This window comes from Glycine max, chromosome 14, assembly GCF_000004515.6.
Source record: "Glycine max cultivar Williams 82 chromosome 14, Glycine_max_v4.0, whole genome shotgun sequence".
NCBI lineage: Eukaryota > Viridiplantae > Streptophyta > Magnoliopsida > Fabales > Fabaceae > Glycine > Glycine max.
Window position 1 is genome coordinate 48,584,147 of NC_038250.2, and position 14,839 is coordinate 48,598,985.

General features: G+C 30.3%; 1 protein-coding gene across 1 annotated transcript; it reads left to right on the top strand.

Moving 5' to 3' along the window:
• The first annotated feature begins 3,727 nt into the window (after positions 1-3,727).
• Positions 3,728-7,233, top strand: LOC100305404 (NAK-type protein kinase). The gene is made up of 2 exons (NM_001251769.1): positions 3,728-6,020; positions 6,701-7,233. The coding sequence occupies exons 1-2, from the start codon at positions 3,728-3,730 to the stop codon at positions 7,231-7,233; spliced, it is 2,826 nt and encodes a 941-aa protein (NP_001238698.1).
• Positions 7,234-14,839: the final 7,606 nt, after the last annotated feature.

Genomic DNA, 14,839 nt, shown 5'->3' on the forward strand with positions numbered 1-14,839 from the left:
TGTTAAAAATTCAGCATGTCCTCCATTAATAGATATAATTATATTCTCTTTATTCTTATTTATAAGAGATTTATAAGATATAGTTAATAATTTTTTTTATTATAAGACTTTATTTCATCCCTCTTATAAATTAATTAGTTTTTACTAAAATATTCTTATTTATTTTAATCTATAATTAAATACTATTCTGAAATATCATTTTCTTTCTTCTATGAAAATTGGAGAAGATAAATAGACTAATAAATCAATTTTTTTAATAAATATAATTTAATCAACTATATCTTATAAATCAAAACAAATGGATTATATATCCGATAACTATCTTATACAAACACTTATTATCCATATGGCATTAGTTTGAGGCGAAAAAATAAAAAGGGGACAATTTTTTTTTTCAAAATTATCAAATGAGGATAAAATTTAAATTAATACCTCAAAACGAATAAGTCACATGATAATCTAGACTTTTGAATTGAAAGTCGTAAATCGTGCTACAACTTTTTTTTCATTGAATTTATGACTTTAATTTTTTATTTTTTAACATGACATTAAAGTCGTAAGGGATTTTTTTTTCCTTTTTCCATTGATGTCATAAAATACTTTATGACTTCAATTTTTTAGGTTTTTTTCAATACGTCTTTAAAGTAGTAAGAGATTTTTTTTCTTTTTCTTATTGAACTCGTAAAGTATTTTATGACTTTAATTTTTTATTTGTTTTCAAGACTTTAAATTCGTAAGGTATTTTTTTAAAAATCATAAATAGTTTTTTATTTTAATTATTTAATGAATTAATGTGTTTTCTTTTTTAGTTTTATTTAATATTTTCTATATTTTTTTTACTAATGTTAAGGATTATTATTTGATTTGTAAATTAAAAAAATAATGCAAAAGACTAAAATTTAAATAAAAATATTTAAATGTTTTGTTATTAATATTGACTTATAATTTATTAAATAATATTAAAATTTTTAAAAATTTGTTAATGAATTTTTACAATTATCATTAAGTAAATTAATAATTTTGTATAGTAGTATTAGTTAATTTTATTTTATAAATTATTTTATTATTAGCAACAAAAAATAATTTATTAATAAAATTAATTATTAAAATAAAAATAACATAATACATTAATATAATATGAACTATACAAATTAAACACAAGCATAAAATTAAAAAGTAAAAACAATAGCCCAGATCTAGAAAACTTCATATATATTATCTTCCCTACTTAAATGAATGGGAACCCTAGTGTGAATATTTGTTCCTATAGTTTTGTAAGAATGAACTTTATTTTATTAGTGTGCCTTTGGGCGTTCGGACTCCAGGCCTTTAATGGAGTCATGCCTTCACCAATGACATACGCATTATTATCTAATACTATTATTTATTTGAAAAAAAATATTATATAAATTATTATATAGGATGAATAGTAAGCAAATACATTATATAATAAAAAACATTTATATTATTTTAACTTCACAAATTACTAAACATAACTGTCAATGTTAATATATGTTTTTCTTTTTTACATATTTTAGACAGCAAAAATACAAAACTTACAAGTTTATAAATTATCCTATTTCATAAATTTGTTAGGTTAGATTTAACTTTATGTAAATTGTTCTGTTTGTTTGTTATAAGAGCTGGACCAACATCAAGTTTTATAATTAATTTATTATGTTAAATTTAAAATAATTTATATATTTTTTTTATTTTTTATCTTAACTCTCTAATTTATCAGTAAAAAAAGACTTTATTTATTCAAAATTCAACCCAAAGATAAATAAAAACTTACTAAAATTTATTTTCATCAAAAATCAAACTCAAATATTATTCAATTCAACTTTAACTTTAATATTTCATCATATTTTATGATTAAGATATAAATAACATTATGCTTGATTTTTCTCGAACACAAAGTCGAGTTTGAAATTAATATTAAAATTATAACTAATATAAAAATAAAAATAAAAATAAAAATAATTTTGGAAAAACGTAAATATAAAGATGAATCTTATAATATCATAGGCTTCATAGCTACCTAACCTATTGGTTAACATCTCTAACAATGGGCATTAAATAAAGTTTCCTTCTGTCATTGCTAGTTACTTTAAAAGATAAAAAATCATCCTTAAAGTCTCCCTTCCCTCATTAGCAAAAGCAATATAAATATACCCTCCAGCTAAGATATTGAGAGCTCAACGCAAGAATGACGAATTGAAAGTTCATGATTTGGGAGCTTCCACCGTTATTTAATTTCTTCCATTCCTCACACTTTATCTTTTTTGTGGGGTTCTTAACAAGTTATAACTTTCCCATGCTTATCTGTTATTATGCCCTTCAAATATAATGCTAACGAGGACTTAGGATGGCTTTCCCAAACTTTATAATTTCCATTTAATTTTTTCATTTTTAATTTTTTTTATAAAATAGTATATTTTTCTTTAGATGGTCCATTGAGTTATTAATAATCTGTGATTCTCGTATTTCGTCCATTTAACATGAATATCAAATGAAAAGTTTCATATATTTTTGAAAAAAAAAATATAACATAAAATTAATAAATAAAACGACAACAAATGAAAGAATATTCTGTAAAATATTTATTTAAAATATAGAAAAATAAGAAATTACATTGAAAAAAGAAAACGGTGAATACTTGTAAATTTGGGACAACAAATATGCCTAAAAATTTGGGAGAACAGCTGGCCCAGGTTTTGCTCTTGCCATTTAGCCCATATTTGCACCATTGCATGTGATTGCTGTAATGATAGAGCTAAACGTCACTAGTTATATATATATATATATATATATATATATATATATATATATATATATATATAATTCATAATAAATCATATTAAACTTGTTTACATAGAAAAATAAAATTAAAGTACTTCAAATTCATTTTTATTAAAAACTAACCTCATAACCTATGTTTAGTTTACTTTATTTTATGAAAATATTTATTTTCCAATTTTCATTAACTTCCTAACAAAAGAAAAACTTTCCAAAGACGCCATACCCTAACACATATATTCCGACCATTATCACGCCAAATTTCAAACTCTGTTTTTTAATTATTTATCCACTATTTTATGAAGACATTTTTTATTAACTTCCTGACAATTATATATATATTAAAAAAATATTTTTCCCAAAGATGCCAATTGCCATTATTCCCGGCACATATATTCGAACAATCATACGATTCATTACTTCAAACTCTGTTTTTCAATTATTCATTACATGATTGAATTAAAGTTTATAAATTAAATTTGTAAAGTAATTCAGATCTTTCTTTTACAAAAATAAATTTTTAGAGAAAAGTTTCATTACAAACATATTATGGAGGATAACCAAATGTTATCAAAATGATTTTATCCTCTAAAAATACATTCAACATTCACACCCACTTATTTATTTTCAACCATGTTTTCTCTCTTATTTATTTTCAATCTGAGAATTATTATTCATGAAAATGAAGATGAGAAGATGGCCCATGCAGCAGAATCACACCCATTGATGACAGTAGAGCCTCTGTCAATCTCTCCTCATCAGCAGTGGTCATGACAGGCAGATACCTGGGCCCCACTTCCCATGTGCTCTTCTCCCAAACCCAAAAACACTTTCTTTTCTAATTTCTATGCACTCCCACAACTCCACCACCTTACTTAGTTGTTCCACCACCCCCTCTTTCTCTCTGAAAGCAAGCTAAAGAAGAAAGATGAAAGCTTTAGCTTTGTTAGCCATTATTGTCTTCACCCTCTTGGTAAGATCTCAAGAAGAAGAAGATTATGATGATGCTTCTGTAATGTTGGCTCTCAAGAACAGCCTGAACCCGCCGGGGTGGTCCGACCCGGACCCGTGCAAGTGGGCCCGCGTGTTATGCTCCGACGACAAACGGGTCACCCGGATCCAAATCGGGCGCCTCAACCTCCAAGGCACTCTCCCCACAACCCTCCAGAAGCTCACCCACTTAGAACATTTGGAGCTCCAATACAACAACATCTCGGGCCCACTTCCCTCCCTTAACGGCTTAACCAGCCTCCGCGTCTTCCTGGCCAGCAACAACCGCTTCTCCGCCGTCCCCGCCGACTTCTTCGCCGGCATGTCGCAGCTCCAGGCGGTGGAGATTGACAGCAACCCGTTCGAGCCGTGGGAGATTCCTCAGAGTCTCCGAAACGCTTCCGGGCTTCAGAACTTCTCCGCCAACTCGGCCAACGTCGGAGGCAGCATCCCGGAGTTCTTTGGCTCTGATGTTTTCCCCGGGTTGACCCTTTTGCACTTGGCTATGAACAACCTTGAGGGAACGTTGCCGTTGAGCTTCTCTGGGTCGCAGATTCAGTCTCTGTGGTTGAATGGACAGAAGAGTGTTAACAAGCTAGGTGGGAGTGTTGAGGTTTTGCAGAACATGACTTTCTTGACCGATGTTTGGTTGCAATCTAATGCTTTCACTGGACCCTTGCCTGATTTGTCCGGGTTGAAGAGCTTGCGAGATTTGAGTTTGAGGGATAACAGGTTTACTGGTCCTGTTCCGGTTGCTTCATTTGTGGGTCTCAAGACGCTTAAAGTTGTGAACTTGACTAATAATTTGTTTCAGGGTCCAATGCCGGTGTTTGGTGATGGGGTTGTGGTAGATAATGTTAAGGATTCCAATAGTTTTTGCTTGCCGAGTCCGGGTGATTGTGATCCTAGGGTGGATGTTCTTCTTTCTGTTGTCGGGGTTATGGGGTATCCTCCAAGGTTTGCTGAGAGTTGGAAGGGAAATGATCCCTGTGCTTATTGGATTGGGATTACCTGCAGTAATGGGTATATAACTGTTGTTAATTTTCAGAAAATGGAACTTAGTGGCGTGATATCGCCTGAGTTTGCTAAACTTAAATCCTTGCAAAGGATAGTGTTAGCTGATAACAATCTCACCGGTTCGATTCCGGAGGAGCTTGCTACTTTACCAGCGCTTACTCAATTGAATGTTGCCAATAATCAGCTTTATGGGAAGGTGCCGAGTTTTAGGAAAAATGTAGTTGTGAGTACAAATGGCAACACTGATATAGGGAAGGATAAGAGTAGTTTATCCCCTCAGGGTCTGGTGCCTCCAATGGCTCCCAATGCGAAGGGAGATAGTGGCGGGGTTTCTGGAATTGGTGGCAAAAAGTCTTCTTCTCATGTGGGAGTGATTGTGTTTTCCGTGATTGGGGCTGTGTTTGTGGTTTCAATGATTGGTTTCTTGGTTTTCTGCTTGTTTAGGATGAAGCAAAAGAAGCTGAGCAGGGTCCAGAGCCCAAATGCGCTAGTTATTCATCCTAGGCATTCTGGATCGGATAATGAGAGTGTGAAGATAACAGTTGCCGGTTCAAGTGTCAGCGTTGGTGCTGCCAGTGAAACGCGAACCGTGCCAGGCAGTGAGGCTAGTGATATTCAAATGGTTGAAGCAGGAAATATGGTCATTTCCATACAAGTTCTGAAGAATGTCACTGACAATTTCAGTGAGAAGAATGTTCTGGGACAAGGAGGTTTTGGAACGGTTTATAGAGGTGAACTCCATGATGGTACAAGAATTGCGGTGAAAAGAATGGAGTGTGGGGCAATAGCTGGGAAGGGTGCGGCAGAATTCAAGTCCGAAATTGCTGTTTTGACTAAGGTTCGCCACCGGCATCTTGTTTCCCTTCTTGGTTACTGCTTGGATGGGAATGAGAAGCTTCTTGTGTACGAGTACATGCCTCAGGGAACGTTGAGTAGGCATCTTTTTGACTGGCCAGAGGAAGGACTAGAACCACTGGAGTGGAATAGAAGATTGACAATTGCCTTAGATGTGGCAAGGGGTGTTGAGTACCTCCATGGCTTGGCCCATCAAAGCTTCATACATAGGGATTTAAAACCTTCAAACATTCTCCTTGGAGATGATATGAGGGCAAAGGTTGCAGATTTTGGTCTTGTCCGTCTTGCTCCAGAAGGAAAAGCCTCTATAGAAACAAGAATTGCAGGAACTTTTGGATATTTGGCGCCAGAGTATGCAGGTATCTGTTAGTATTTTAACTTCCCTTCACTGCACTATGTCTTTTTGAGTTATGCCGTTTTTAGTTAGTTTTTCCAAATAAACAGTAGGAATAGTATAGGCAATATATTTCAAGTCAATGGCTTATGTCCTAGATTCCCTGGGAAAAGTTTACCATAGTAAAATCTAGTTTGATTAGCATATTTATTGCCTGCTAGGATCCATCATACTTTAGAAGCAACTGGAGTCAATCATTTCTTCATAGGAAGCTAATAAGACAATTTTTTCTTGTATCTACTTTCTAACCAAATTTTCCAAGATTGGACTAATTTACTGATTCTTGATAGGAGGAAGAGCTATTTTCTAACAACTTGGACCTGCTGTATTTTATTGACTAGAAAGTCAAGTAAAACTATTCATTACTATTTTACAAACTCATCCTGTACTAGAACCGCTGCATCCATGTTGTTTATTGCTTCTAAGGCATTTGTTAGCTTTGCTTTCAAAATGTTAATTTCCCCTTGAGATTTATCTTGTCTTTAGATGACATGGAGTATTTGGATTGACTGGATGTTTGTAATCTGATTTATTTGTATGGTGGCATAAAAATTCTGAATGCTTGTGTTTAATCTTTGTTGGTTGTTCATTGATTTTTGGGCATACATCTCTAACTCCTCCATGTAAATGGCTATCTAATTGCAGTTACTGGCCGTGTGACAACTAAAGTTGATGTGTTCAGCTTTGGGGTCATATTGATGGAGCTGATAACAGGAAGAAAAGCACTTGATGAAACCCAACCCGAGGATAGCATGCACCTTGTAACATGGTTCCGCAGAATGTCCATAAACAAGGACTCATTCCGCAAGGCCATTGACTCCACAATTGAGCTCAACGAGGAAACGCTTGCTAGTATTCACACAGTAGCAGAGTTAGCCGGCCACTGCGGTGCGAGGGAGCCATATCAAAGGCCTGACATGGGTCATGCTGTCAACGTGCTTTCTTCTCTTGTGGAACTCTGGAAACCATCTGATCAGAATTCTGAAGATATATATGGAATTGACCTTGACATGTCCCTACCACAAGCACTTAAGAAGTGGCAAGCTTACGAAGGTAGAAGTCAAATGGAGTCATCTGCTTCCTCTTCGCTTCTTCCAAGCTTGGATAACACACAGACAAGTATACCTACTCGCCCTTACGGATTTGCTGATTCTTTCACATCAGCAGATGGTAGGTGACCATGATTGGTTGTAAATAATTCCAAGGTGTTTCTTTAGTGTGCATGTTCATTCTCCAGTCCTTGCTTCTTTCTGGCTTTTCTTTTGTGAACTTGTTTTTATCTTTTTTTCATGGTGTAGTTCTCCACACCTCCTCCATGATTAATTTCACACCATCTTTAGCACTTGTTGTTAAGGACTTTTGCTGACAAACTGGGAAAGAGATTCTCAGCTGAGGATGTATTTTTCATCAACTCACATTCGTGGTTTCCCCCTTTTGAGTTAATTTTGAGATGTGTAAATCAAATATCACTATTGAACTTCCAGTTAGTAGCTTAAGCTTGTAGTGTGATTAGTTTGTTTTAATTTATATTACACTTGTCGAACCAATTTTGGTTTCAACTTGCAAGTTGTATTAAGTGCATGTAGATGAAAAATGACACATGAGGATCAATACAACAACTGGCACCATTTTGAAAATCCATAACTTAAATTTGTTTCATTTAATGCGAGGAGGATTTCAAAATTATGATAGAATACAACTTTATGGCTACATGCCACAAGGTTGCTGTCATATGGATGTTGCAGGGAATCTGGCGTTTATGAAGTAGTTTTGGATGAGTATGAATTTGTGAAATGGACAAAATAGACAGGTGAGGAAATAGTTAAAGGGAGAATCAAATATTATTTGCTGCTGCTGGGGTTGCCTCGTAGTGAAAAGGTGACAGTGTGGCAAAAGGCAAGTGCAAGTTAAGCCAAAAGATTAAAAGCTGTGTCCTGTGTGTCTGTCAAACTTTCCAACTGGCTTCCACAAATCACTTTATTGTTTCTTATTTGTTAAGCTTTACCATTAGAAAAAAGGATAAGGAAGGGCCCTTTTTAGCCTTTTAAGTTAAACACCTGGCTATTATTATAATTAAAAATAGATATGGAATGATTTGTTTTGAAGACTAGAGATAATTAATAGAGTATTTTTAGCTGCCAGAGACGTATGAAAGATAACTATTATTAACTAATATCTCACTGAAGTAATCAATAACTTATAGTTAATTTTTGGCATAATTAACCAATATCCCATTAGGCTAGCGTTAAATACAATTGTATTCTTGTTTAAAAATTTATAGTTATCTACTTTATTTTACTATTTCCAAGACTACTTTGTGAGTTTGTGTGTGGGTGCTTTATATAGAATGTAGGGAAAATATATGGAATTTAAAATAAGAAGAATAGTTGCCGAAGTTTAATAAAAAAATATATATATATAAAGTAAGGTTATTTTTTTGGTAGGCATATAAAATAAGGGTTATTGTTGTTTATTATTATGGTGTATCTTATTGTTAGTATATGTTCACAATATTTTATATTGACAGTTTAATTTCTATTATAACATTAAGCCATTAGCATATGAAATACTTTTTTATAGTTATTGTTGAATAAATTTAGTATGAAAGTTCACCATATATTTGTTGGAAAATCCTTTTTGTAACAAATATATCGTGAACTTTTATATGGATGTTTTTCTCCTTCTTGTCAAAAGAAGAAAAATACACGTATATAAGAATGAGAGTGTGCATTATTTCTCTCCTCACCTCTTAATTTTATGTTACCAAAAATGTCAACAAAGCGTTACACCAAGGAGAAGAGGTTTACTATGAGCCAAACCAACTAGGCCGTCACTCACTGCATTATCTTCTATTTTGGTGCAAGAGAGAGGATATGACTTATGTATACTAAATTCTGTGTAATATTTGGTGTAATAAATCATTTTACATAAACAATAAATAATTTTATTTGTCAAATATTACTATATTTATAAGAGAAATGAACATTCCATTACTAGAAATTTTGATCATGAAATAAATTATTTTACATGATATAATATAATGAAAAAAGACCAAAAACAAAAATCATAGAACCTTGAACGTGGTTTAAAATTTAACGGTAGGGATATGACAAGTAAGATCTAAAATAAGATTTTTGTTCACATTAGTAGTTATAATTTATTTTAAGTATTTAAAAGTAAAAAACAATTAAAAATATTTATTTATTTTATGCATTAAATGTTTTTTCAGTAGAAATGTTTACTTTTAATGACTTGAAATGTTTTTTAAATGATGGTATTAACAAAAGTTGAAAAAAGGCACACATACACAGAATATTTGAACGAACAAATTGACATTGAGCAAATCACGGCACAGCACCCAGTCAACCATGCTTGCGGTGACAACTAAATTCATCTATGTTTCCTCGCCTCACAGAAACGTTTGGTATGAGAGAATAAGCATTTATCATTAGTTGAGTTTTTTTAAGTTTGAACCTGATATTTTCAAGCCAGTGAATTAATACATCTTAATTCTTAGACAAATTCCTTTATTTTTAATATAAAAATTTTAATTTTGCTGTTAAGCATAGATTGTAATTTTGGTAACTTTAGATTTGAGTTTTATTCGGTAAGAATAGAAGAGATACCGAAGATTTATAATAACTCACTTTCAGTCTACTGAACTACACCTTGAGTTTTTTTAGTCTACAATTGCATAAATTTTCAAACAAAGATTTTGAGAAAAATCACGTTCTTTATTAATTTGAATTTTTATCTAGTAACTTTTCACATGCCATCATTATTTTGAATTAGCACTAATTTTAGCAATGGCCCTTTAAAGAACCCCGCCTTTATCAATTTTTTTTCGTAATATATACATTTTAAATAAAAAAATTATGTGGCGTTACAAATTTGCTTCAGCAATCAAATAAGTTAAGAAAATTAATATATTTTTATGTATGAAAGCATAGCCAGTTTATTTTCTATGTAAAAAAAATTATTTACCCCGATAATCAAATCGTAGAATGAACGTACGAAACATTTTATTTTCAACGATAAAAAAAAAGATTTTTTTAAATGAATATGATTTTGAAGTTTTTTTCTTCCGAAAAAGATCTTATGGTAAGAAGCATTAGGCTTTTGTTTTGAAAGACTTATTTACAACTTATTTAAATTTATCTTACAGCATAAGTATTTGTGTAATTATATCCGAAAACTTAATAAAATAATAGAATTGTCAAATCAGATGGCCAGGCAAGCCCAGCCCGGCAAGCTAAAAGAGTCAAAATGGCATGGGATATTGCTTCCTGCACTCCCACTATTGTTTATGCTTCAATATTATCTTTTTATGCTTAGGGTCCATTTGCACACGCATAGAATAAAACAAATTTGCGTTTGAGTTTTAAAATATTTTGATAAATACAATGTATCCACAAGCATAATATGATGTATGCATTTAGGAAACCTATAATGTTATGAAACAAGGACATTTGACAGGTGAGGCTACATTAAAACTTTTCTCACTCACAGACCGTCTTCCTTTTTGAGCCTTCAAATGTGTTTTAACTATTAAACCTTTAGCATGACCATGTGAATTGCCTACATGGATTTGTTTTGTTAGACATGATATGATGTTACCTATTTCTGACACGGCCATGCCAAGCCATTTGGACTAATTTGGTATACTAGGTCCAATTTGGGTTATTTGAAACCCATTATTGACTTATGATCCACTAATGGGTGATTTAAAGCCTCCATCGATATCTTTTGATAGTCTTTATTCGTTCTTGAATTGTGTCTCACTCTTTCTTAGCTTCTCTAGTGCTTCACGAGGATTAAAGGTTGCTATTTTGGGAAGACATGAGAAAGGCTTCATATTTTATTTTAAAGATATGAAGACCAGCTTCTCTTAAAAGGGGTTTTTGAGAGGGTTTTTTTTTTTTTTTTCATTCTAGTTTTCTTATATTATAGATTGTGTTATGGGTTTCCTTTGCTTTGTATTTCTCTTCAAATATATGTAACTAAATCCACATTTAGGTGATGACCAATTTTAATATATGCTACTAACATAAAGTTTCAATTTGATTAAAAAAATAAAATTAAAAGCATTTAAAGTAATTTATTGAGACCAATGAGGCTGGATATAGTATAGAGGAATTAATCAATATTCAAATTCTTACATATAGAAATGATCATATTTACCATTGAGTGTTGGATTAATTGACACAAAATTATTTTAATTTAATAAAAAAATTTAAATTTAAATTTAAATTATATTTGTAATTACGTTAAATATTTAAAGAAAAATTTTATTGCTCATAATCATTTTACCTGAACCGGAATTACCTTTAACGATACATGTATTTTATAAAAGAAATAACAAAGAAATGCTCATATTTAGTTTAGTATTAGACCATACCTAGAATAGGATTGGTATATCCGTATATATGTATAATGTAATCCTACAAAGCTTGAAGTTCAACGAACGCGTGTATTTGAATGGTACAAGAAATGAACGTGTTAGACGGTGACTTTTGTAGCTGTTAACAGTTCACCCAACGTTCTTACGTAATGGGAGTCTGGTAGAAGTCAAAAGTTCAACCCAAGTATACCGCTGTGTGCAGTTGGATCACCAACATGCCAACAGCTAAGCAAGAATATAGAATATAACATCTTCTGTGCATGACAATTTCCATACATGTCAAGTTGAATTAAATTTTATCTAATGTGAACATCCAATTTTATACTATATATTATGTACTCTCTTAGACCCTCATCACATAGTTTACATTATGTTACATTTTGTATTATATGAATAATGTTTTATATTGAAATATAAGTGTCAATATGAAATCTCACATTAAATAAACATGAAAGGTTGATCGAATATTATATAAGTGAGAATAAGATTCATACACATAAATTTTAAGATTTTGAGTTAAACTATGATATCAAATTTACTTATATGATTGCTCGAGACCTATTAGTTTAAATCTTCTTGGTGTTTATCCCCTCTATTTTTCAACAACTGGTATCAAGTCGATAATTTGATGTGGTAATCCGTTTGGACGAGTATAATGGAGTTTCTGACAGATCCATAAACAAAATTTTTCCTGGCTGATGAGTTCATGCATGGAAGTTAGGCAACGAGTCCAGTAAGTGTTGCGACCGTGTAAGGTACTAAAACATGTTGGCGGCAATAGATAGACAAGTCAAGGTAACTGTGGTTAAGCTTTAAGGACCATCATTGAATACTCGTGGGTTAAAAATGACTTTCGCTTGAGAGGAAGACAACCATGTGAAAGACATTAACACTTGAGGAGGAGATTATTGGAATATAAGTGTGAATGTGAAGTCTCACATTGATAGGAATGAGAATGTTGAAAATTATATAAGTGAGGATAATACTCATAAATTTTGGGTTAAAATGTGATGTCAAGTTCACTTATGTGATTGTTCGAGATCTATTAGTTTAAATCTTCCTAGTCTTTATCCCTTAGTTTCCTAACACTTTAAAAATAAGACTTAAATATAATTTTGGTCTCTCTATTTTACTTAGTCCATAATTTTGATTTCTCTATTTTAAAATTGAGACATTTGAACCTCCTAATTTAAAAAATTCACAATTTTGGTCTCCTTATTTCAAAATACAAACATTCGATCCCCCATATAATAGAAAATTAGCAATTTTGGTTTCTGTATTTTAGAAAACCTACAATTTTAGTTTCATCTTTAATTTTTCTTGTTTTATTTCTTATTTTGTACTTAATTAAACATTTCTTGATGGTACTTAATTAAACATTTCTTAATGGTACCTTAAATGAATATGTTAAGTTTAGGGTTTAATTGGACCAAAAGAAAAAGATAAGCATAGACAAAATTGAGAATTTAACTAAAATTGTGAATTTTATATAATAGAATGACTAAAATCATAGGCTTTTTAAATAAAAGGATTAAATGTCTTTATTTTAAAATGAGAGAATGAAAATCTTGAATTTTTTAAAATATAAAATTTAAATGTCTTAATTTTAAAATAAATGAATCAATATTGTAGAATAAATAAAATAGGAAAACTAAAGTTACATTTAAACTAAAAAAATACATAATTAATTACATGGATAATACCGCCAAGCCAAAAAAAAGGAAGAATATTAGTTGTCCATAATACTACATGAAATCATGAATAATTAAAAAGAGCAGTTACATCAATCTATCTTTTAATTTTATTCTATTCCATACTTTTATTTTAATAGAATGGTGGTTTTTTTTTTATAGAAATATATAAATTAATAAATCCATTTCGCGTGAAAATAATAAGATAGCTAGGTTTTCAAATCACTTAAAACTAAAACCAGTTATCAGAGCTAAATTATCCAATTAGAATTTCTTCACAAATAAAGCTTTTGAGTTGGAAGTAGCGGAAGAAAACAATTTGCATACTAAGAGAGTAAGAGTTTAAAGTTGATAAACTGTACGTCACAAAAAACTGTTTACATTATCATTTAAAAATGTATTTAAATATCATTAAAATAGTTAATTTTTTTTTACATAATTATTATGCAGATAAAGTTTCAATAATATACATATTTTCGAATAATATATTATTCCGAACCGCTTCTCAGCCACACATGGATGACTAGGATGTTCATTAGTTGTTTATTTAAATAATCATAATCATAATTAATAAATAATTATATTTTTATTGCTGTAAATAAATAATTAGATTATAAGTGATTATAATAATTATAGCTATAACTAGTTTTATATAAATGGATATTAGTTTTAAAAGTCAGTTATATAATCGTTTATGAATATAACTAGTTATATAATAAATTATATCTAAAATTAGTTATATAATTGATTATAGATGGATAAAAATAAGTTATTTGAAATATTTATTTATCTAAAACTAGATATAATTTTATAATTATAACAATTTTTTATAAATAAAAATAAGTTATTTGAAATAATCATTTCTATTATTAAACTTGTGATAGTTTTATAACTACTTTTATATAATTGGTTATTATATGATTAGTTATAATTATTTTTTAGGTAAATGGTGAAATTTATTTTTGAAAGTGTGTTATGATACCAAATTGTTCCTTGAAATATAAAAACTACAAATTTAACATCTAAATGTAAAAAAAGTGCACTAGATTAGTCCTGTGAGATTATTTTATCACTAAATTATAATGTTTAAAGATTAATTTAACATTAAATTATAAAATTTAGAATAATTTATTATTATATTTTTTGTAGAACTAATTTGTTATTCTTTTTATATATTTGTATACTAAATTTGAATTTTTTATTTTTCAATGTATCAATGCCTCACATTTTAAAGAAGGAATTTGACTTTTTTTTTTCAAAACTAATTTCTTTGAGCAGCCTTGCACATGGCCACGCACCCCGACAATTTGGCCATCTAGCCCAGCCACGCCTTTACTTGACTAATTGGGTTGGTAAATTCTCACTTAATATCATGGATTTCACTCCAAAACCATTATAATATAACATTTTTTTGAACTTTACTTACTTTATATTTGAATTGGCTCTAGAGTTACTTGAGCGATGAAGCACTTGCATGTAATAAATCACTACACAGTTATTGTATTATTATATCTACTCTTATATTATAACTTTGAAAGTTTAATTTGCTTCAACTAATTCATTTTTTAATATATATATATATATATATATATATATATATATATATATATATATATATATATATATATATATATATATATATATATATATATATATATATATACACATATCTATATATATATATATATATCT